The sequence below is a fragment of the Procambarus clarkii genome, chromosome 38 (genome assembly GCF_040958095.1).
Source record: "Procambarus clarkii isolate CNS0578487 chromosome 38, FALCON_Pclarkii_2.0, whole genome shotgun sequence".
Classification (NCBI taxonomy): domain Eukaryota; kingdom Metazoa; phylum Arthropoda; class Malacostraca; order Decapoda; family Cambaridae; genus Procambarus; species Procambarus clarkii.
The window spans coordinates 22,501,333-22,527,202 of NC_091187.1; the positions used below are offsets into that span (position 1 = coordinate 22,501,333).

At 46.6% G+C, this 25,870-nt stretch overlaps 1 protein-coding gene across 4 annotated transcripts; it reads right to left on the reverse strand.

The window, feature by feature from the left end:
- Positions 1-261: 261 nt before the first annotated feature.
- Positions 262-19,264, reverse strand: LOC123748420 (uncharacterized). Of its 4 annotated transcripts, none has more exons than XM_069337876.1 (5): positions 19,241-19,264; positions 1,086-1,421; positions 820-994; positions 634-739; positions 262-547 (listed from the first exon to the last, which is right to left on the reverse strand). In XM_069337876.1, the coding sequence occupies exons 1-5, from the start codon at positions 19,247-19,249 to the stop codon at positions 394-396; spliced, it is 780 nt and encodes a 259-aa protein (XP_069193977.1). In that variant the 5' UTR covers positions 19,250-19,264; the 3' UTR covers positions 262-393. The 4 variants fall into 4 exon arrangements, with proteins under 4 accessions (XP_069193977.1, XP_069193975.1, XP_069193974.1 ...); XM_069337874.1 differs by lacking the exon at positions 19,241-19,264 and adding an exon at positions 2,960-2,989; XM_069337873.1 differs by lacking the exon at positions 19,241-19,264 and adding an exon at positions 2,743-2,775.
- Positions 19,265-25,870: the final 6,606 nt, after the last annotated feature.

The following is a 25,870-nucleotide window of genomic DNA, read 5'->3' on the forward strand; positions in this document are numbered from 1 at the left end:
TACGTTTTGGGAAGACTGCCACCGCTTTAAACAGCCTAGTGAGAACAGGTTGCCTTACAGTCTGTTCAGCGCTACTCTGCCGACCTCTAGCTGGTATGGGTCGGCAGCCTATCAGAACTTAGGCTTTCTATCCAGACTGACAAAAAAAACTGTTAAGGTGTCCACATCGACATATTATCCCCTTTGCCGCCGCCCCTCACTTTTCTATACCACATTTGTAAGATGGGCGGTGTTTACAAACTTCAGAGAAATAAAACATAATGCGTTTATAGCATTTATATTACTACACAATAGAATCTTATTCTCTTTAGAATTAATTTGTATCAATCGATAGAGTTAGAAGTTTAAACCATTGATTATAATATTACAATAATGATAACTGATGGGGAACAACTATTGAGCGTAGAAGCGTGGAGCCTCACAGATGACGCGCCTCAGGTGGAAACAGGAGGAGTCGTGCCAAGTGACACCATCGTTATACAAGTTGTTTAACACCGCCAGACAGTCCTCGTTGCCTTCATCGTTGTCTGGCTGTGGCAGTCCTCGCCTGGGAAAGACAAGTGGTTCTCAAGGCTATGATCATTACCAGCCAACACCAATAGTTTTGTTTACGGTCAACAAACCAGTTCTCACCTGCCGGTGCTAGACCAGTTTGAGTAGGGAGAGGAAGTGCCAGATAACCACGACCAAGACCTCGAGTTACGTTTGTTGCCGCTCGTCCAGATGTCGCTGATGTAGTCTGAAATTATACCATTTTCATTACGTCCAAGTTAGTCACTCAAGGCCTAGTTAAACACCCAGACCAGCTTTTCAACTTACGTGTAATCATATAGTTGGAAATTAACTCTTGCTTCCTGTGACTTTCAATACTGACGGCCTGGAAACCGTTGCCAAGCCCAGAGCAGTAATAGGTTGCTTGCTCCCAGGTGTAGAGTCGACCAGAGTCGTGACACCATGAGAAGTGGTATGCTCTGCCGTCCACTACCTCGTCAACCTGATAAACCACAAAAAATTATGTGAAGGCTCATTTTAATTACCAATTAACCTTAAATTGGTCCATATGAAAGGAAAATAAAACTTCTTACCAGGGGTTTAGCAGCATGGTTGCATAAAGATGAAGTTGGACGGAAAGTAAAGGGAGTCAATAGGGGAGATACTCGTTGAGGTTGAGGAGTAAAGACTTGAGGCAGGCTTGGCAGTTGTGGCTGAACAAACACAGGTTGGGCTGGTAGTTGTGGGAAGGGTTGCCGAGGTTGAGGTTGGGTGGGGCCGCCTTCAGGTACCAAGAGGTTTCCACTTAAGGTTACGAATGGCCTGTCAGTGGCTCCCAAGATGGCGGGAGCAGCGTTGTTATTAACGAAGTATTGGGCCCAGGATGGCATCACTGCCGCCGCCATCACCAGAAATATTATGGCAGCCATCTGTAATGAGTATTAAATCTATATAAATAAAAATGGAAGTGTTCGTTTGTTCAAAATCACTAATCTGAATTTTCTTCACCAATGGCTTTGAAATTCTCACAAAACGATCCATTTGCATCCGAACAGGTTTTTATACACAAATATCAAATCCTACCGTAAAATGTTTTGAAGAGACTTTCATGAGAGGGAAATCTCCAAAACCTCTTTACAAATTGCTTTAAATTTTGACGGTTGCATTTGAATAGGCGTGCGTTTATATATCAACTATATAGATGGCACATCTGTGACTGGTAAAAACTTTTTTCTAAACAGCGCCATCTGTCTCATAAGTGCTCCACAAGTTCAACTAATTATGTTATAATTCCATTTCAATGTTTACAATTGCATTGATGAATTGAATTTTTAGAGATTTATTTATTTTTATTCTATTAGTTTTTATGACTATTGCATTGAAAGAGCAGCGTTTACCATACCGTTGATTTTGGTTTATTTTCCTATCGTTTTGTAACTTTTTCACCGATAGGAACATCAGATCATTTGGGAATGCATCGGGCGAGGGAGTGGGGGAATGGAGGGAAAGACGAGGAGGAATGGAAAGGACAAAGGAACAGTTGTGGGGGAGTAAGAGGGGGGACAGGATGACTGTGGCAGGACGAGGGGATGGTGGAGTGAGGGAATAGTGAGAAGGATGAGAGGACAGGGGAGGTGGTAATAGTGGGAGAGGACTGGGGGACGGGAAAGTTACCGTGGCTCAGAAACTCACAAGAGTTGCAGAGCCACAACGTGTGGCCGGGAACAGTTATCAGTACAAACGCAAGTCATTTCAATTTACGGTGTGAAGTGGAAGTTTAGTGGGACCGAGAAGTTTAGCATTTAAAACTATCGTCAAGTTGCAAGTAAAAAACCTACCTTGGAAGTCAAATAATTTTGCAAGACAAGCAATGTATATGCTACCGTTAAGTCTAATAGGTATATTTTAGACAAGATGTTAATAGTGAAGTTTCACAAATAATGTATTGCTTGACAATACCTATCCAATGTTTAAAGTAATTACCTTTAATCGAAGTAACGTAAACGGCGAGTCAGATATTTCATCAAGAAGTTTTCATTGACAGGTTCAGCACTATTACCAGTACAATAATCAATGTTACACACCTGGTCTCCGGTATGTGAAATTACAAGAGCACGTTTAAGGCAGAGTATACCTCACTGGAGGCGAGTTGTGATCACACTGGCACGACCACCGGAAAATTATTGTATGAAAAGTGAATGGAAGGCAAGGTGTTAAAGGTGTAGGGGTCTGGTTCCCTCTGAATCGTACCTTGATTCGGTAGATCATGGCTCTAATCGTTGCTGCCTAATGTTTACCCACCCGGCAGTGCTGGGTGCAGGAGAGCCTGATCTAGAGGGTTGCACTTTCCTTAAGAGGTCTCCCGTCTCTTACCGGTTTAATGCACCGGATCAGGGTGGGGTCTGACCTCTTAAAGCAAAGTACTCTGTGTGCACACCTCGGCGCCAACTCCCACTTTTATACTCACCACACTGCTTCTCATTGGTTAATAAAGCCCGCAGCAACAGTTCCTTCCTGGCTTGTAATTGGCTACTCCTCAACAGGGGTCCAAGATGCTAGTTACTCTTGACGCTACGACGATAACATGCAAGTGGCCAGATGCGGCCGCCAGAAGTGGCCATTGACAATATCAACAATGCAGGCAAGGGCCACTTAACCCCATAACTAACCGAACATCACTTGACCTCCTTCACTGTTATGTTTATTTTGCTTATTTATTGTTTACAAATTTATTATTTATCGTCATTTACCTTATTGTTAGTTACAACATAGAGATGGAGAAGAGAGGGATGAGAGGAAGACTTGCGCTCCCAAGACAGACACTCACAGTATATTTAGCACTAATGTAAAAACTTTTACTTGTACTAAAATGCTTATAAAAGGTTCCCATACCAAAGAAAAATAATAAGTTTACAGTTGTAAATTTCCTCTAGTAGTGTGAACTATATTGAAGATGAATTGTCAGTTCATATATTATTATAATATAAGAGGGGAAGGACTCCTTCATCCATCATCTTTACTGATCCCCCAGATATGTCACCCCCCCATGTTTTTTTCTTTTTATTTTGTAAACACAAATACTACATAATAGAAAAGCATGAACATCATCATTCACATTTATAAGGCAAGAAACACATGAACAAAACTCAAGAGCAGTAAAACAAACACACAAACAAAAGTCGTACAATACACATAAAATGGAAACCTAAACATAGGTAAAATATAAACAGCCTGAAAAGAGAAAGCACCAGAGCACTATAACCCAACATAACCAGGCAAGAAACACGGACAAAATTAACCGTATCTCACAGCACATCAAAACAGGTAAATAAAGCAACACAAATCAAGAACCACACACACAGTTAATCATCATTATATTTATCCGGAAATAGACGACGAGGGTACTTCTTCCTGAAGGCATCCCACCGAGCCCACACCCCTGCAGACAAGGAAACGAAACGACGCGATTCCCGCGGTCGATACATGAAGTACTTCTGCCCCCTCCACGGAGGCGGAAGTCACGGGAAGAGGCCACACAGAGCTCAGCTGCACCGGCGGTGGAACCACGAGAGGCTGGAGCACAGAAGCTGGCCCTACAGAGGGCAGCAGCACAACGGGCACAGTCGCAGGGGACAAAATCACAGAGGGCGATGACACAGACGCTGACACCACAAGGGGGTGGAGTAACAAAGGGCGGCTGAGAAGTGGGCAGCAGCGCAGCAGTTGGCAGCACTGAGGACAGACGCACGGAGGGCACAGACAAGGACGCTAGAGGTATGGGGGTCGCAAGAACAGAATCTTTCTTAAGAACCATCACCAAGTCCCCTCCCTCTACCGCAACCGCGGCCGGCGCCACAACCGCCCAACCCGGGGGAACCAGCAACCAGGGATGCAGAGGCAGCTGGAGAAGACACAGGATCAGGGGACAATCCCACCACAGGACCCATCACCACTGCAGCGCAGCCCACAGAAGCCGCAGGCACCCCAACATCATTGCCCACATCACCATCCAAAGAAAACGAACTCCCAGAGTCACAAAAATTCCTGACGTCGGCCCAGGTCTCACCACGAGGCGGAGACAGACTCGAAGCTCGCCGAAATCGCTTGGATACAGGTCGTCGGAACTATCACCCCCGCTAAGAGGTACCGCAGTTGAACATCTGGTCGGCCGCACAACTCCACGCAGTGCACGATCACTCTACAACACAGCCTCAACAACCCGGGGAACAGGACCACACACCGCGGGAGACATCACCGCATGCACGTCAACATGGGCCGAAGACACATCTTCCGGAGACAGTACACGGCCGGGCCGCATCCTCGATGACTGGGGGCACTAGACCACTCACCACAGGAGACACAACTGGAGACTTGACTGGAGATGGGGGCAGGCGGGCATGGCTGAGGCAGGGGAGCCGGGGATGCACTAACTACCACCCCGACACACACACCCCCAGCTACATGTAGCTGGCATTTGAGAATGGCAACGGGGCACCAGACGACCGGGAAGCATTATTCATCACAGCAGCACCTGGTGACAGGTCCGGGACTGCCAACGGGGCAAAGTCCTCCTCCCTAAAAAAGTTCAGAGGGCCAACCCGGCTTGCCCCACACCCCCAGCCTGGTGGCCCGATAGCCCGCACTGGAAACAAGTCCGGGGCTGACCTACATAGAATATGTGTACCATGAAGCCCAGAAGCAGGAGAGACGAAAGGATGGAGTCCTTCAATTGCATCGCCACTGTGTGTGTCCCATTCGGGATACTCGTCCACCACTCAGAGGAGACAGCATTCATATGGACACTCAAGACCAGCCCATATCGGGTGAAGTAACGCTGGAGTCGCCTCACCCACTGAGTCAGGGAACTCGAAGGGAGCACCATAAACTCGCACATAGGTAGTTTCACTGCATCTGTTCGACACTTCCACCGAACCACCACCCTCAGGCATAGTAAACATCTTCCCATCATAGCGGTCCACAAAGTCACTATATACAGCCGTGGAGCTGAATTTCACAACAGCTCGATGCCCAGATACAAGTTGAACGGCGCACACAGACGCCACATTCACTCGCAACATATCAATCATGACCACTTCAACAGCCAGGTATGACGCTGGTCCAGTGATTTCCAGGCCAATGGTAACCCTCAGCTTCACAGGGAGGAGGGGAGCTGCCATCCCTCCAGCCGACACGGCCTAAAGGGCCCACTCACAAACACAAACTACCACTGACCAGCAAAACAGGAGCTCACAGGCGACGCGTCCGCCTCCACCAAGAGCTAGGCGAGCACCCCGACATCCCCCAAGTGATTTGGTATTGTTGCTTGGTCCCCAGATACGTCGCCCCTATGTGGTCCGATATTGATGCCTTGTCCCCAGATACGTCACCACCAAGTGGTCTTGTATTGTTGCCTGGTCCCAAGATACGTCATCCCCCCAAGTGGTCCGATATTGTTGTCTGGTCCACAGATATGTCACCCCTAAATGGTCCGATATTGTTGCCTTGTCCCCAGAAACGTCACCATACCAAGTGGTCGATATTGTTGCCTTGTCATCATATATGTCACCCCCAAGTCGTTTTGTATTGTTGCTTGGTCCCAAGATACGTCGTCCCCCCCCCCCCCCCTAAGTGGTCCGATATTGTTGCCTGGTTCACAGATACGTCACCCACATTTTTTTTTTAATTTATGGAAATACACAATATATACAAAGTAATCCCAGTGTCAAGTCACCAGTACAAACACAAGAATCTTGAGGTTATCTTGAAGTGATTTTCAGGGCTTAGAGTCCCTGCGGCCCAGTCCTCGACCCGGCCTCCTTTTTATTATACCCCCCCCCCTCCAGGAGGCAACCCATAGCAGCTTTCTACCTCCTAGGTACCTATTTACGGGTAGGTAACAGGGGCAAAAGAAACTCTACCCAGTTTTATCTTCCTCCACCGGGGATTGAACTCGAAACCTCACGACTACGAATCCGAGCACAATCCACTCAGCTGTCAGGCTCCCCAACAGAGGAACAGTATAAAATCAAAATATCATAAAACACCAACATGATACACAAACGAAAATACACAGAAGTACTAAATAATAGAATGTAAATAAAACCAAACCAAACACAGGAGCTTCCATCACAGGGTAGCAGTATAGACCTGGAACGAGGTCACGCACGCTTGACTGGTTTCTACTGATACTTATACTTCTCTGGAAACTGTTGCACAGGATACCAAGAACAGTAAGAATCCCAAAGAGGTGACTCCTCCTTGGTTGGGCGGATTGGGCACCACATAAATTCAGGAATGACGATCTAGGGAGGCGTCCGGACCTGATTCGACGACATGGGCCGAAGACACAGATGACACAGGCTGGAGAGGCAGAACCACGGAAGCGCAAGGCACAGAGGACGAAGATCTAGAGGACAGAGGGCAACTGCGCAGAGGGTGGCTGCACAGGGGGCAGACGCACGGAGTTGCATACACATTCTGTAGGACAGGGTGTCCTCCAGCACTTTCTGAGCACGGAGGGCAGACACGCTGACCTCCCTAACCACGCCCTCCCTGAGGGCATGGTCAGAGAGGCCAGTGGCATGGGGGCTGCCAAAACAGAATCCTTCTTGAAAAGGATTTTAAGAAGAATCCACAGCTGGGGCCACAACTCAGGGGAGAACCAGCTATCGGGGATGCAGAGGCAGCCAGAGAAGACACAAGAACAGCTAGGCATTGAGTCCACTACAGGACCCGACACCGCCGCAACACGGCCTACAGGAGTCACAGGCACCCCAACAGCATCACCCACATCATCCGCATCAGAACTCAAGGAAGACAGCTAACTGCCAAAATCACCCACATCAGCATATGAAGCACGAGCACGGCAAGGGGACGCATTGTGAGCCACACGAGATTGTTTCGAAACTGGCTGCATATTATCAGAGTCCTCCAACGCCTTCACGACCTACACAGGCGAGCCATAGTGTGACAGCTCACAGGCACGCTCCGCAAAGCCATGCAAGACTTTCCCCGGAGCAACATGCGGAGGCATCAGACCATGCACCACCACACACGACGCAATGGGAACAGGCACGTCATCTGAAATACAAGGCACCACCACTTCCCCCATCCACCAAAGAAACCATATCCTCCAAAGAAACCGCCAGAGGAAAGAGGCCACGGGGAGGCGCAGGCTGGCACGTCACAGACGGGACCACACGATCCATGGCCAGGACATCACCAACAACCTGGGAGCACACGGACGACAGTGACATCCGCCACATCACCACACACAGATGCCTGCACGTTCACCAGCAGGGAAAAGTCTTCTTCAGGGAACAAGGTCACGGGAGCCGCACCATTTGCATGGCAACCTGTCGCCTGGTGCCCATCAAGACCACAATGGAAACACGTTCTAGGCTGTTCAGCGTAAAAGATGTCACCGTTGAGGCCAAGAAGTATTATGGAGGAAGGAATCGGAGACTGAAGGCGCATGGTTATAATACATGGCTCGTTCGAAACGCCTCGACATCTGCCAGACAATACAACGTTCATCCGCACATTCACAACAGCCCGAAACTTGCCAAAAGAACGCTCTAACAGGCCCTCCGGGAACTTGAATGGTACTCCATGCACCACAACATAGGTAGAGGAACCACTGCGGTCCGATACTGTTACAGTTACACCGTCATCAGGCAGCGGGGGGGGGGGGGGGGGGAACGTCCTCATATCATATGAGGCCTCCAGCTCCTAGAATACCACAGAAAATCCGAGCTTAACAAGTACCAGGCCACTGAAGAGCAGCTTCACGCCACACATGTTCGCCACAGCAACATGCAGATCAAGTATCACCACCTCCACCGACAGGTAGGACGCCTATCCAGAAAACTCGAAGCATAGAGTTTCAGTATGGCGGACAGGAGGCAAGGGCAGCCCCATGTCGCCGGCTAGCACGTCTAGAAGGACCGTGACAGGACCAGTCACACTAAGCACCGGATCAACACTGGAGGAGTGATGACCACACATCCACACCCTCCGCCGACCATCCAGCCAATCACCGTCCCCCCCTCCCCAAGTGGTTCAGTAAAGTTGCCTGGTCCCCAGATGCGTCACCTCTACAGTGGTCTGGTATTGTGGTCTGGTCACCAGATACGTCACCCCCACATCCCAAATGATCTGGTATTGATATCTTCGTTATCCTCAAAGACACCTCGAGCACTGTTTATGTAGGAGAGATATAAGTCTGTGTAATTCAAGTAAGTAGGTTAGATTAGCATTTTAAAAGCACTACACTTACATTCTTACACTGCGTCATTTCTATATAGATAAATATGATGATGATTAACTGTGTGTGGTTCTTGCTCTGTGTTGCTTTATTTATTTATTTTGATGAGCTATGTGATTCGTTTTTTTTGTTTCTTGCTTAGTTATTGTTGGGTTATAATGCTCAAGTGTTTTTTCTTTTCTGACTGTATTTCATTGTTACCTACGGTTATGATTCCATTTTGTGTATTGTATGACTTTTGTTTGTGTTTTCCCTGTTCTACAGTTTGTCAGTGTGTTTCTTGCTTTGTTCATGTAAATGATGCTGTTGATGTTTTTCTGTTTTGTTGTATTTGTTTCCGAAATAAAAAGAAAAACTAACTCTAAAGCGAAGGATAACCATAAGGTCTGGGACCCCCATTAAAAGAGATCTGGTAAACACATAGTTCAGTGATTTAATGAACAATCAACCACGCAGTTACTTCTTGCTGTAGGCATCCCGCTGAGCCCACAATTCCGCAGATGCGTTAACGTGACTACGTGATCCTCGCTGACGATGCATGAAGTCAGAAACATCCAGTTCGGCGCCCTCCACCACGGGGGTGGAAGTCACAGGAAGAGACCGCACAGAGCTCTTCGGTACAGACGGTGGAACCCCATGGGACTGAAGCACAGGAGCCGGCCGAACACAGGGCGGTAAAATAACGGGCAGAGTCGCAGGGGACACAATCACAAAGGGCGATGGTGCAGGGGCCGACACCACTCGGGGCGGAGTAACAAATGACGGCTGAGCATAGAGCAGCCGTGCAGCGGTCGGCATCACCGAGGGCAGACGCGCGGAAGGCACAGACATGGACGCCAGAGGCATGGGGGGCCGTTGCAACAAAATCTTTCTTAAGAACCAGCACCAAGTCCCCGCCCTCTCGCGAAACCTCGGTCGGTGCCACAACCTCCCAACTCGGGGAACGAGCAACCGGGGACGCAGAGGCAGCCGAAGAAGACACCAGACCAGGGCCAGGTGTCAGTCCCACCACAGGACCTCCACTGCAGCAACAGGGCCCACAGGAGCCGCAGGCACTCCAACAGCGTCGCCCACATCATCATCCACAGACGACGAACTTCTGGAGACCCCAAAATCCCTGACGTCGGCCTAGGCCTCACCACGAGGCGGAGACAGACTCAAAGCTCGCCGCGAACGCTTGGACACAAGACGCAGGTCGTCGGAACTATCACCCTCACCAGGAGGCACTGAAGCAGAACCTCCAGTCAGTTGCCCAACTTCCCGCAGCGCAGGATCACTCAACATCGCAGCCTCATCAACCCGGGGAACAGGACCACACACCACAGGAGACTTCACAGTGTGAACGCCGAAACGGGCCGAAGACACAGCTGCCGGAGACAGTACAGGCCAGGGTGCCGCCTCGACGTCCAGAGGCACGAAACCACACACCACAGAAGACACAACTGGAGACGAAGCAGGCAGGGGTGGCTGGGGTGCGGGAGCTGGGGATGCACTAACTTCCATTCCGACACCTACAGGCATACCGAGGCTGGCATCAGAGACCGGCAACGGGGCACCAGACGACTGGGAAGTATCACTCACCACAGCAGCACCTTCTGACAGGTCCGGGACCGCTAACCGGGGAAAGTCATCCTCCCAGGCCTGACCCGGCTTGCATCACATCTCGCAGCCTGATGGCCCGAGAGTCCGCACCGGAAAAAAGTCATGGGCTGACCCCCATAGAATACGCATACCATGAAGTCCTGAAGCAGAAGAGACAAAGGGATGGAGTCCTTCAAGAGCAGTGCCACAGTCCAGGTCCCATTTTGGACACCCTTTCACCGTTCAGAGGAGACTCCAGACACTCAGACCCGCCCATACCGAGTAAAGTGATGCTGGAGAAGGGAGTCAGGGAACTCAAAGGGTTCACTATGAATTGCCACATAGGTAGTCTCACTGCACCTGTCCGACACTTCCACCGAACCACCACCCTCAGGCAGAGTAAACATCCTCCTGTCATTGCGGTCCACAAATTCACGATACACAGCCATGGATCAGAATTTCACAACAGCTCGATGCTTGGATACAAGTTGAACGCCGCACACAGATGTCACATCCATGCGCAACATGTCAATCATCACCACCTCAACTGCCGGGTAAAACGCTGGGCCAGTAAATTCTAGTCCAATGGTATCCCTCCGCTTCACAGAGGGAAGGGGGCCGCCATCCCTCCAGCCATCACGACCCCAAGGGTGCGCTCACAAACACAAACAACAATGAGTCAGCAAACCAGGAGCTCTCAGGCGACACTTCCACCTTCGCCCAGAGCTAGGCGAGCACTCGCTTCACAAGGAATAGTACATTTGCGTCATTCAATTCAAGTTCAAGTATGTTTATTGAGATAAGCAATATATACATCTCAAAGGGATAGAGTAGCTTAGGCTATTTCTACCCCCCTAATTCCATCTCGAATTACCAAAAAGTCACCTATGCCTCCCACTCGACCCTCTCCAAATGCCATGTAATTTTGTAGTAAGATAGCCCTAGACCTCAAATAACACTTTGCAAAATATTAGAGCTCAATCTGCTTTGGTTCTTAAATAACAGGTCCATATTCAATGGGCTCTTGACCCGTTAATGCGTAAGTACCACAAAAATGATCAACTTTGACCCTTTGTTAAATCACTTCTATTGCCTATAGGAGTGTGAAATTTGACATACCATTCTATTGGTGTAGAATAACGTACTTTAATCGAAATAGAAGTATGGGTGACCATTCATCTATCCATCCATGCAAAAATCACTGCCAAATTTTGTCGCGAGAAATACGGAGACCACTTACTCATCAGCAAAAGGTATAAACGCCATGATCCTTTGCAACGATGTATAACAAGCACAATATTATGCAGTGATGCAATAGCAACTCTGTTGTATCCATCTCTCCACAGGTGGCCTACTTGAAAGTTGGCCCCAAAAAATTGATGTGCAAAACTAGCCAACTTTCAAGGCAAAATATCTCAATATGCGTCAGTCCCAATTTGGTTTTGAATGACACCATTGGATAAAGCAGATTTTTCTAAACAAGTGTAACTTTTATTTAGTATGGAATCTGAATTCCTAGTTCAGCCAGAGGACTCTGAAAATGACATACCTTGGTGCGATTTCGAAAAAATGAAATTATGATTCTCCTTCTTCTTTGTGCACTGATTATGACTTTTTTTCTTTCAATTCTTTCCGGGACACATTCGACTAAATTCTTCACCCTCAAAAAACTGTACTACCCTTTCCTTCACTTCCTCTGGAATTGACTTGCCCTGTATTTTCTTAGGAATTGCTAGTATTCCCTGTTCTTCTTTCAGGTTCCTAGATTCGCGAACCATGTATTCTGAAACTTTGAATTGCTCCATTGTCTTTTTGATAGACCAGCTTTGTGGCACGAGGGTTAGGATTAGTATTATTTTTGGCGCTTTGCTACATGGAATTTTAGCTTCATTTCTTCAATGAGTTTATTGAAGTCTTGGCAATTTATGCACTGTTGGCTAGAAGCTTGGTACCAACAGGTTTTGACAATTAATATTTTCAATTGCAGCAATCTGCTTGGCAATTATTTCCTGTGCTTGGCTAATCATACGCTTTGTATAACCATGCTTATCACTTGCATTAACTCGTTGATATTTAATGGGTAAGATGTCTAATACTGATAAACTTGTGTTTACACTTTCACAGATTTCCATATTATCAGCAGGGCCATCAGATTCAGTAGAGCTGGACTCACTCACCTTGTTACTGTCGAATTCCTTTCTGCATGATGTGCACAGCTTTTTGCCAGGCTTAATACTGACTTTCAGCTTATCTGACATTTTCTCTGCAGTAACTATTGTGATTGGTCGCAATGTTTTTTGCTTTACATGGCACTTCTTCTTGAAGGGATTGGAGCAAGTTTTTTGCAAAAAATAAAATTTCGTCAACAGCAAAGCTTCATTATGGAGGCATATGAGGGAATCTAGATTCCCTCAGCTAGTTTTCCTAGTTTGTAGATTAGGCTAGTCGCTCTAGGGACTCTAGAAACTGGAGCTTTCAAACTAACATATACATGTGGGGTGTTGAATGAAAGCTTATGTTAAAGACTGTCGGTTGGGACTGGTTAGAGGCCTGTGATTGCTCTGTAGAGAGAATTACAGAAGTTTTCCTGTTTCTGTGAAATAGGATGGGAGTTGAGTGTGAAGTGGTGTAAGGAGGTACTTGACTCTCCCAACGGGTTTTCAGAGGTGGGGGGGAAAGTGGGGTGACCGTTGCCCCCCCCCCCCCCCCCCCCCCCACCATGTGAGACAGTGCGCCCCTTGTCTTTAGGCCTCCCCCTCCTTGTGACGTCACGGAACGCCTGAGGGTGAGTGAGGCCTGTGATTGGGTTAGGCACGGCTGCTCTGAGCTGTGTTTTGGCGCGAACAGATGTGATTGGAAGCGGCACGAGGGAACAGTGCCGGCTTCGTGCTGATTGGTCAAGACAAAGTAGGGGGGAGGTATGGGCATTTTGAGTTTCCTTAGCCCGCGAAATCGTCAGTTTGAGCTCGGTAGCAGGTGGACGAGGACGTAGCTGGGTGGAGGGGGGAGTCTCCCCCCCTCCACCCCCGTTAATCATTTCTGTCGTCCAAATTACTCATTGAGCATAGCACTCCAGCCATCATGGGTTGTGTCGAGGCCCAATTGGCGTGAATTGGGGTCAATGATTTACGGAAGGAACAGTAAAAAGCTAAATAGACAGTTGACAGTGTTCACCCAAGAGGCAGCCGGCAGAGCCTCATGGTGTAACAGGTGGTTCGAATAACCTGTCTAGTGTTGATGGACAATTGGTGGAATCAGGGCAGTGTAATTGTGGTGAGATTACAGGCCCCTGTGGGACTTTGAATTCCACCCTGTTGGTCCGCCCGGTGGTGACGCCGCTGGCCATTGTCACCCCAGTGTAGAGCAAGGCAGGCTCTGGTTTGATGGGGTTGTTGGTGATTCCCCATCCACGTGTGTATGCCCGGGGGCCACCTCCAGGCCACCCAGGCCATCCGCCCACCCCGCCCGGCCCGGCCACCCCACCAGCCCGCGCGCCGGCTACCCCAGGCCACCCGCGCGCTGGCTACTACCCCCCCTCCTCTCAGCTCGGGAGGGGCGCTGTGGGCCACGCGGTGGCCACATGCCTTGGCCACCCCCTTGGGCCACTTGGCCACTTTTCTGGGACAGCCTTGGGCTTCTTGTCGACGCACGAGGCGCAAGCTAAGTGTTGACAGCCCGAGAGGTAGTGACCTGGGAAATGAGTGAAATGAGAAAACAAAAACGTGAGTACAATAGTCAGTGTGTAACAGTGTCTCAGTATTAGTGGAAATTCTGGTAAGAGCTGTGTTGTCCCATAGCCCTGCCAGGCTAGGGAAGCAGGTGAGAGACAGCTGTCTGTAGCACGTCCAGGTGACTGGTAGGGCGGTACCTGGAGATAGATGTTGTACACGGTACCACATTGTAAATACATATAGTATATATATATGAGTGTGTAGACTGACTCGAGTATGTACAGGTCAGTGTAGAGATTTACCATATAAGTGATCCAGCCTGTCGATTCTATATAATCGTTCAGACTTGATTAATGCCACCGAGTACCGCATATAAATTGTATCATTAGAGGTAGGCAGGCCAGGTTGCAGGGATGTCAGTGGGTACCCTGAGGTCTATGTAGTTAGAGATACATTTACCTGATGATATAATTTTCATTGATTATGTGAATGCCATTTCTATATGTTTATTTGCATGTTTTATGTACTGTGTTGTGTGGTGAGTCAGTAGATGTGATTGCTGACTGATTGCCTAATGATGTCATTAGCATGTGGGGTATGCTGACGACATCATTATGTTACAGGTTTGTGCAGTGTTGTTATCAGTTTATACGATATTATTGCCCTGGGAACTGTGTTGAGGATTTAAGGGACCTCTAGGATTATTCAGGGGAATTCACAGTACTTAATGAGAGCAGGCAGTTGTTTGGTTAATTGCCTTGCTGAGGTAAGTGTGTGTTCACAGTAGTCCTTTGCAACGGTTGCAAGAAAAGGGGGGCAGTAATATTGGTATACTTTTGTGTGTTGCACAACCGTGTGTCATTATTGTGTGAGCACAGTAATTAACGAATTGCAGTAGCCGCAACCGTATGTGGGCAGTGCGTTTGTGTTGTTGCATGCCATTGTAGTGTGACCTATGTAACACTGGGGTTACTTTGTTTCTTTAAGTTGTGTTGAGGACTTAAGGATTCAGTGAGTTAATAATTGGGAAATTAACTGGATAAGGGGTGCACACTTATTGTGGAGTGAGTGAGGGCTGTTATGAGAGAGAACAGCGTTGAGCTTGAGTGAGATACGTCTCGGGAGCAATTAATTGTCTGTGTGACAACTAATTGACCACTCTAGCTAATTATGTAATTAGCCTTCTCATCATGAATTCACGTAGTGGGAGAGGATCTGTCAGCGTCTGTCAGTATTTGTGTTAACGTAATTTGCTCGAGACTAATTACCTTTCTGGGGTATAGCAATTAGTGGCTCATGTTAATTAGTGGAGTAATTAACGTCTGGAGGTCTCAGATGACTCGGTAAAGCGAGGTCATGGAGCCAGCATAAATCGTTGTATTAATCATATCCTGTCTGAGGACAGTGGATTAATGGCACTCAAGTTAATTAGGGGTAATTAACTCCTTTCCCGTGAATTCACAGTGTTTGATGAGACCTGCTTAGGCAGTGCGGAGTGAGACGTATTTATGGATGATTAATTATCGGTTCTGGTGACAGTTAATTAATTGCTAAGAGTTAATTAGGGTAATTATTACTCACTAGTAATTTTTTTTTACACAGACTGTTGAGAAGCTACCAAATTAGGGTAGGCTTAGTTAACGTAACTCAATGGGGATGTAATTAGTGGTCCGTTTGACCTTAATTGAGGATTACTCACTGAATACTTGCTAGGAGTCAAGTGTGATGTAATATAAGTTTGAGATATTGTTAACAAGAGACACAAGTGTTAATTATTAACATAGAGTATCATCATGTTGTTGTCTAGTGAGAGACAATTGTTTGTGATTACCGTAGTACTTTGTTGCTGACTGCTGTGATCAGTCAATTAACGTAATTAATCACTTAAGGCAATTTATTTTGGTTGTCATCTGGTGACGAGAGTAGAGTAATCTAGGGATTTCTGGAGTTGTGTCCCAGAATCCCGCCTTGCCTGTCTTTGTTTACTGTTTACAGTGCAACTTCTTGTAGGGAGTTGCAAAGAGTGTTCACACTGGGTTGTGATAAGGGGAGTCACTGTTGGACTACCCGCCTAGTTACGTGGGTCTCTTCTGGGGGTCGGGAAGACCCTTAAGCTTGGGATTATAGTAGCTGTCAGGGAAACCGTGACACTATTGATTGCATGCTTGTGTCTCCAGTGGGCATCATTGTTCAGTTAGTTCACTTGTCAGCCTGAAGTGTCAACAGGATGGAGCCTGCTGTCATTTCTCGAGGGGCTGTTGAATAGCTGTGTTGCAATTGCCACTGGATGGACAATAACGTAACCATTCGCTGTGGAGTAACTTAGTCTGTGATATTTTTCTTTGATTTGCAATATTGCGTCATCAGTGGGCACACCTGTGTTCAGGTTAGTTCAGTATGCAGCCGCACAGCAAGGGTTGCTATTTAGCTGTTTGTTATCGTGCCACTGGATGGACATTAACGTAACGTAAACTCGGTAATGTAGTAGTTAGTCTCTTGTTATTAATAAATTGTTATGTTATAGAAAACGGTCTTTGTTGTCAACCCTTCAACCATATTATTCCACACATGTTTCTGCATATTACGATTAAATGTTGATGTGATCTTGATATGACGGCTGTTCTTGGGAATTCGAATTCCAATTCATAGCGCCACATCAAATATAAATATTTGATTGTGAGAACCCGTCGGTTACCCTTTATTAGTTTTAACGTCCTGTTTAACTAGGAGGAGCCAGCGGCCTATTGTGGACAAGTTTTCACCCTTAGTGGTGGAGGCCTGGCGGTTTGCTCCCGCTTTCCTTTTTCTATTGGACTCATGCTTAACTGCCGTGAGCAGCCTTTAAACTTGTAGTCCACCTCCTACGGGAGGTAGGCGTAGAAAAAAATCTCACAAGGCACACTTGAGATTCTCCATCCAAGTTCAGTTCACTTCGCTTTGCTATCAGTTTTTTATCTTCTGCACCATACTGTTTTAGAAACTTCAAGCCTTTGTTGGAAGTGTAGGTTGTTAAGTGACATTCAGAAGAGCCACGCTTATGGCTAGCAATTACACATGGCAATAAACCAATGGAATCCTGATTCATGACGTATCTGTAATCGAATTCAAATAAAATTATTTAACTAACTGAATACAGTAATTTCAAGTGAGACCTGTAATACATTACTGTAATATTGATTTTTTTTATTTGTGTATTTTTGCAAGTAAATTACACAAATAAGTAAACAACAACGTTTGACCTCCTGACACTAGACTACAAAGATGTAAAGATAAATATAGAACAGGAACCTAAAATAGCACTGATTGTTTAATAATAATTCTGAATCCCACCCAAAAATGTTCTTCCCAATGAAGCTTAAAATTTTTACAATCAGTTTGGATATCAATTTGCTAGCAGTCATGATCAGTGCACAAAGAAGATGGAGAATCATAATTTGATTTTTTCGATATCGCACCAAGGTATGTCATTTTCAGAGTCCTCGTGCTGAACTAGGAATTCAGATCCCAACCTAAATAAAAGTTACTCGTGAACAGAAAAATTTGCTCTATCCAATGGTGTCATTCAAAACTAAATTAAGAATGACGCATATTGAGATATTTTGCCTTGAATGTTGGCTATCCCTTGCAGTCATATCATATTGTAAAAATGTAATTCAAACAGCTAGCCATACAAACGATAAAGAAAAATCCAAAACATTTCTTATCATATGTGAAATCGAAATAAAAGTCTCTGTCATTATTGGACCTATTCTTACGAGTGAAGGTTCGTACACAAACGACAACAAAAAATGAATGAAATCCTTAAAAATGCACCATGAGGATATCTCTAGCACCCCAATAAAAAGCATGAAAGTGGTATATCATGACAGACTCTTTATGCATAATATACATACCTTTGAAAATATCATTGAATCAGCACAAACTCTGCTTATTTTGAATGAGATAAATTGACAACATGCCCATTTACTCAGTTCTTGGTACAGCCTCACGGAATTCAATATTTCTAAGCAGATGCAAAGTGCCAGTAGCACAAGCACTCGGTATAGTGTGGAGAAAAAGCTTGGACACTGGAGAGATACCAGAAGCACATACATGTACATATACAGCTCCTCTACACAAGGCAGAGAGCACAGCACTGGCTAAGCATTACAATAAGAAGTACAAAATAAAAGATTATAAGAGATTGATCAGGATTCAAGTCTCTGGTTTCATGGAGACCAATGACCTCCACAACCCAGGTCAACATGGACGTAGGGCGGGAAGATCATGCCTTTTACAGCTACTCGACCACTATGAAAAATTACTGATGAATTAGAAGTAAAATAGAGTACAGATGTATTATGTTTGGACTTCGCAAAGGCATTTGATAAACATGACCATGAATTGATTGCACTCAAAATGAAGTCAGTAGAAATAATAGGTAATGTAGAGCGTTGGGTATTAAATTTTCGGTCAAACTCAGAGAGCAACAGTCATTCAAGTAAACTCTAGTCCAAACACAGTAAAAAGCTCTGTACCTAAGGGTACAGTTCTTGCACCACTACTTTTCCTAATTCTCATATCAGATATAGATAAAGATATAAGTCATTGCTTCGTATTATCTTTTGCAAACAAAAATCAGCATAAAAATTAATTCTGTGGAAAACACTATTACCTGATATTAATAAAATTTTCAGTTGGGCAGCCGAAAATAACATGATGTTTACCAGTGATAGATTCCAGGTACTTCGGTAAGGTAAAAAGTGAAGCTCTTTAAACAGAATACAGGCTACAAAACATCCAAATCTCCAATAATGAAAGCAAACATGTAAATGATGTAGGAATAATGATGTTTTACGACCTAACGTTTAGGGACCACAACCTAGCAAATAGGGTCAACTAAAGTAAAAAATAGGATTGATTACGGGAACCTTGAACTCTAGGGATCGCATCGCAATGGTTGTACTTTTCATGTCACTTGTGCAACGCCGTCTTGATTGAAAAATCATTACTAGCGTTTGAAATAAAACACTGCAGATGACAATTTTTGCTCTCACGCACTCTCCATTGTCCTGTTCATATATAGGTCAGTCTGTCAACAGTGTTGGCAACGCTGTTGTTTTCCCTGATCACATCTGTATTTGCCGCCCACTCCTGAAGAGTGGGCGGAACCATCAAGTTGAAACTTGGTGCAAATTTTTAACTCTTGTTTGACTCTAGCAGAACCCGGATGGCTCTTGTCTCTTCTTACCCTTTGCATCCTGTGGTGGCGGCGGTTATCCAATTCTGTCTGTTTGTTATGGCTGGGTTACTAGCCATATTGGAGTTATCTCCAATGAACTTCCCGAGATCTTCGCAAAGTAGGCCAATTGTTCTCCCAACATTTCCCGGAGAGTGATTCCTTATTCAGATTTGTATCCAGTCATTCGTTCTGCAATCCAGGCCCATTGGCCGGGTCGTTGGGCTGTCAAACAGGTTTACTCTGAAAATGACATTTACCCATGGCCTTCCTCTTTCCACCTTAATAGATAATGGGAAATGGCTCTGGCTAGGTTGCATAATGGCCACAATTTATTTTATTGTAGCATAAAATTACATAAAATTACACATATATAATATAGAAGCATAAGCATCCAAGTGCCAAAGTAACCAAAACTAAACAAAGAAAACATGTGAACTACCTGCTTTGTACACCTGTATACCAGTGTACACCTGTGTACACCTGTACACCTTTGTAAAACTTTATACACCTTCAAATACAGTGCATAAACTAAAGAAAACCCACATTACCCTGACAGGGCGTCCCAATTAGAACACATGACCAAAATAAACAATATAAACAAGACGGAAAAAGAAGAACTGAAACGTGATAAACCAAGGTAAAACAAAAAGGGCACCGAAGCACCGCAAAAAAAAAGACAAGCACCTGGCAAAGCAGAAAAACACTACACCCGTCGACAAGCCCATTAATCCATATATCTTTCTGTTAACTTGCGAAGGATACTTGTCACAATACACACTCCAAAGTGCTCACTCCGCCTTGGGAGCGCATCCAGCAAACGTGTGTCATGTTCGATGCATGAATACTGGAACATTCGGCAACAACGAAGGCTGCTGCAGAGAGGAGAGCATCACAGAAGACTGCAGTGCAGAACTCCACTGCACAGAAGGACAGTGTACAGAAGACTGTTGAATGGAGGGCGGAAGCACAGAAGAATGGAGTGCCGGAAGCAGCAGCACACAATGCCAAAGCACAGGAGGCAGCAGCGCATCCAAAACACAGGGGGCAGCACTGGGACCTGCAGCAAAGGGCGCCAAGGAACAGGGGGCCACCCGCTCAGAATCCTTTTTCAAAACCATTACCAACTCCCGCCCAGCATCCAGCACCGCAACCAGGGCGACAACTTTCCATCAGGGGGATCCAGCAACCAGAGAAACAGACACCGAAGTAGAAACATAACATGGACCCCTCCCCCATCACTTTCCGTCGCCACCACGGGGACACCCGCCCCATGGACAGCCACCATCAGGACCTCCACAGAACCTGCCACAGCAACACAGGCTGCATCAGCTGCATGCATCCCACCACCAACCGCACCACCCTCATCCGTATCCTCAGAAGACAAGGAACACTCAAATTTTCCCACATCTGCTCAAGATGCACAATCAGGGAGGGGACGAACCAAGAGCCTGAAGAGTATGTTTGATATTGGCCACAAGTCATTGGAATCCTCTGTGATCATAACAGGCAACTCAGGAGCACCTTGAGGAAGCAGCACACGGCCACGAAACACTTCAGCCGTAGCAACCCTCTGTGGCACAGGACCATTCACTACCACAGGAGCCACCGCGAGAACCGGCACCACATCAAATCCATCAGCATCAGGCAGCACACCAGCTCCCACGGCCACCATAAAGGCAGCCAGAGGAGGGAAAGGCACTAGAAGGTTCAGCTTGGACGTGACCTCCCGCTCCACGACACCCACAGTGCCAACTGGTGGGAAGGGGGGTTGAGCCGCAGACGCCATGGGCACCTCCAGCCCATTTGCAGGACGTGACAATATTTCCGTCATCACAGAATCCCTCAGACCTTCCAACGGCAAAAAGTCCTCCCAGTAGTTGCTCACCTAGTCCACACTGCCAGCTAAACAACTTTCAGTCCAGTGCCCCGATTAGCTAGACCAGAAGCACATACGAGGCTGGCCAGTGTAGAAAATCTTCACGGAGAAACCCTCGAGATACACATAAGATGGGATACCAGTCCTCAGGTGCATGGCCAACATTTGCGTCCAACTTGGGACGTCCTTCCACCTACCAGAGGAGACTACGTTAATCCGAACATTTCACTCTCTAATACCGGAAGAAGTAATGCCGCAAGAGGACTTCAGGGAACTCAAACGGAGCCCCGATAATGGTGACGTACGTGATCATGCCACTCTCGTCCTAAACAGTGACTGAAGCACCATGCTCGGGCAGCTGGAAGGAGCACCCGACAAAATCCCTGAAGATAGTCTAGGAGCTGAATTTCACCACTGCCCGGCGTCCTGAGAGAATCTGCACCCCTCTCACTACCCCAACATCCACCCGCTGTAGGTCAAGTAAGTAATTATCAAAAGAAGGCAACAAATCAGGAAGGCTATGTAGCACCATCAATTGTGCGGAATAATCAGAAGGCTCTAAATATCACCAAGGATGCCAATACGAGAACAGAAATGCATAAAGCGAATGTTATCAAAAGAATTCTATCGAGGGATAGAAATGTTTGTCTGAACATTTCACACTCCAATACCGGGTGAAGTAATGCCGCAAGAGGGCCTCAGGAGGTAAGTAATTATCAAAAGGAGGCACCAAACCGGGAAGGCTATGTAGCCCCCATCAAGTGTGCGGATTAATCAGAGGGCACTAAATATCACTAAGAATGCCAATACGAGAACAGAAGCGCATAAGGCGAACGATATCAAAAGTATCCGATTCACCAAGAATTCTATCTAGGGACAAGCGACCGCGAGGGACGGTCGAAAAGCAAGACACACGCTCATCCTTGAAGTCAGGACATTCAACAAGGATATGCACGACCATAAGAGGGACACTGTTATTTGGACAATAAGGAGGTGGGCAGCACTCCATTAAGTGACTGAGTTAAGCGTGTGTAGCCAATACGCAACCTCGCCAGAGCTGTTTCTCATCACCGGTTATGGTGGTAGGAGGACACACTACTCTTAAGAGTACGCAGTTTGTTACCAGTAACAGAAGACCAACAATCTTGCCAACGAGTAAGGATGGAGGAATGAATAAGTGGGTAAAAGTCGGAATAAGGAATACCTCTACGGGAGATGGGACAAGAATGTACAGCTTCCCTAGTGGCAGCATCTGCACACTCATTTCAAGAGACACCAATATGGCTGGAAACCCATCCAAACTCAACTGACTTAAATTTACTGGATATAAGAGTCATTGCTGAATCTTTACGGCCACTGGATGGACTGGATTAAAGGACTCCAGAGCTATGAGGGCGTCTGCAGACTTAGACCCATCGGTGAAGATGGAAACTGAGCGGGAATGTGAAGAAGTGTTCAAGGAAAAGGCGTTTCAGAACTGTAGGAGGGATAAAAGCTTTGGTGCTATGGGTCAAAGATTTGCAATATTGATTAAGTGGGACCCGCCACGGGGGGCAAGGACGGAACAACACGAGGAGAAATATTAGTAATACTAACTGAAAGAACGTTGCAGGTGAGATAACCGGACAGAAAGAGGGAGGTGGTGAGGGGGAATGAACTACAGGAGGGCTAAAAGTCAAAGCACGACACAGGCGAGAGTGAGGGTGTTGTAAGGAATGCGCAAGGTAGCCAAGACAGTAGCGATCTCGGTGGTCCTGGATAGATAGGAAGCTAGTGTCAACGTACAAGCCGAGGGTAGGAGTCCAGCGAAAGGCAACAGAGCTGAAGCGCAACCCAGTTTAATGCAAAGGATCAAGACGGGGTAGATTCTGTTTAGATTCCGGGGTCTTCTGCTTCTGTAGAAGCAGAAGAGTAAGCAGGGCAACCATAATTGATTTTAGACAGTATGTGAGAAGAATGCAAAGAGGAGCGTGTGCCTATCCGCTCCCCAAGAAGTATATGATAGATCCTTAAGTAGGTCAAGTACCTTAGAGCATTCAACATTGAGGTAAGAGGTATGAGGCGACCAAGATAAACTAGTGTGAAGGATTAACTCCAAAAGCTTCGCAGAATCTTTGTACACAAGGGGATGACCATAAAGCGACAAAGAAGGTCGAAGGACGACATGCTTTCGAGTAAAAGTCATAGCACAAGTCTTATTGGCAGAGAACTTTAAGCCAAGATTGGTTGCCCAAGATGACACGGCATCAATCTCAAGTTGAAGCCACGTTAAAGGAGAGGTGAATCATCTCGTCAACAAGGAGTAAGATGATCGACATAAAGAGCGGAGAAGATGCCAAAAGGAAGGAAGGAAAGAAGACCATTGAGGGCAACCAGAAAAAGTAGCGCTGAGAACACTACCTTGGGGTACACCTTCGTATTGCCGAAAAGACGCAGAGAGTGTGGCACTAAGCCTAACTCATAAGGAACGACGAGTGAGGAAGCTTTGGAGAAAAAGAGCGAGATTACCACGAAGGCCAAAAGAACGAAGTTGGGACAGAATAAGGTATCTCCAGGTTGTGTCATAAGTCTTTTCCAGGTCTAAAAGGACAGCAACAACTGAGGTCTTCGCAGCAAAAGCAGTACGAATATAGACCTCCAAGTTCACCAGAAAGTCAGACGTGCTACTGTACCTACGAAAACCAAATAGAGAAGGAGTGAGGTGTTGATGGTGTTCCAAAAACCACATTACACGAACATTTACCATACGCTCAAAGAGTATGCAGACAACTCGTGTGGGCAATAGGGCTTAAGTCCTTAGGGGATGTCCAGAGAGACCCCGGTTTCCAAATAGGAAGTACAACAGCATCGAGCCAGTCCTCAGGGACTGACGACGACTCCCAGACCAGGTTACGCAGACCCAGTAAATACCGAGACGTGCAAGGAGGGAGATGGCGATGAATCTCGATGAATGTCATCCGAGCCTGCTGCCGTAAAACTGCAGAGGGCCAGGGCAGAATAAAGTTCGGATAGGGGGGGTGAGAAAAAGAAAGAGAGAGAGAGAGAGAGAGAGAGAGAGAGAGAGAGAGAGAGAGAAAGAGAGACAGAGAGAAAGAGAGAAAGAGAGAGACAGAGAGACAGAGAGACAGAGAGACAGAGAGACAGAGAGACAGAGAGACAGAGAGACAGAGAGACAGAGAGACAGAGAGACAGAGAGACAGAGAGACAGAGAGAGGAGGGGGGGTGGCGGCGGCAACATATGATTTCGAACTCTCATGTTTAGCTTTACGGATGGTCCTACGGGCCACCGCACTTTCTTTCTGAAACAAAATAAAAGAATCAGCCGTCTGCTGGCGTCGGTTTGTCCTCCCGGCTTCTCACTTACAGCCCAAACGCAGTCCGCATTCCATCAGGGAACGCACTTCCGCGTAATCCCGGAGGTAGAGTGAGGAATAGAGCGGAGAACAGCGTCGAAGACTGTCACGAAAAAGGAGAAGGTTGCGAGGAAAAGGCAGAGAGGAGAGGACGGAGAGTAACAGAGGGTGAATAGGTTCCAGTCAGCTTTGGCAAACTGCCCCCCTAGGAAAGTAGAGGGGAGGGTGTAAAGAGAAAAAGGATATAAGGATGGGGAAATGGTCACTGTTATGGAGGTCAAGAACCCGCTAAATGAGATGTAAGTAAAGGGACGATGAGCAGAGAGAAAGATCAAGATAGGAAACTGTGCGAGTTAAGAATCCACATGGTGGGCTCACCTGAATTCAGAAGAGACAGGGAAAAAGCGACGACGAACGGTTCGAGAAGGCAGCCTCGGGTGTTTGTCAGTACATCAACCCAGCAGGTATGTCGACAGTTGAAGTCACCCAACAGGAGCACATGCTCTGGCAAGGTGTCCAGGAGGCGGCGAGATAAATGGAACAGACTGTATACCATTTACTCAAAAACACAGGCAGCAGAACAAGAGATAGGCGATGGAAACACTAGGGGAATGAAGGGAATATCAGTACGAATCAAGAGAGCAGTAGAGATATGGGCCCCAGCTAGAGCAGGGGGCAGAAAGAAAGGAATAACCACGAAAGTGACCAGGACAAGCACCTAGAATCGGCTCCTGGAGACAAACACAAAGTGGTGAAAACTAATCAGAAGTTGGAGTTCATGGAAGTTAGCATAAAATCCACGAATATTAAAGAATATTCATTAAAGAATAAAACTCATTAAAGAATAAAAATTATCAAAAAGAGAAAGGACAGCGACAGAGCAATGAAGAAACAAAGGTAAAGAAGAACACGGCATATTAAATTAGCTCAAGATCAGGATCAGCAAAATCAGGGTTAGGGGGCATGGGTAAACTAAGTAAGAATGGAGGCAAGGGAGCCGGAGGACAGACCAGTGGCAGACGGACAGGGTCTAGAGGAAGGAGAGAGAACCGAGAGGGGCCGTCAAGGACAGCAGAAAGGGGGGTTAGAAACCAGGTAGCGCACCTTGGCAAGGACAGCAACCGAGAGGTAATTGGGGGCAAAAGAAACCTCCATATCTTTGATGGGGGGGGGGGGGGCTCGACCACCGAAATGGGAGGGGGATGAAGCGATAGAATCAGAGTTAGGGGGCGAGGAAAAAATCGATGCCTTCTTACCCGCTGGGGAGGGGGAAAGGGAGGAGCCAGACTTACGTTTCTGACTCGATAGGTGTTCCAGCAACACCGTACTGGGCAACAGACTCAAGGGTCTCGGCAAGAGAAGAAGAATGGGAGTGAACAACATGATGATTGCTGGAGGATAATGGACATC

Bases quoted from the DNA above. Each gene is read 5' to 3' on its own strand.
- LOC123748420 (XM_069337873.1), bottom strand. The intron at 995-1,085 runs GTAAGAAGTTTT...GTGGTTTATCAG, and splicing joins ACCATGCTGCTAAACCCCTG to GTTGACGAGGTAGTGGACGG. The intron at 548-633 runs GTGAGAACTGGT...TGTCTTTCCCAG, and splicing joins AACTGGTCTAGCACCGGCAG to GCGAGGACTGCCACAGCCAG.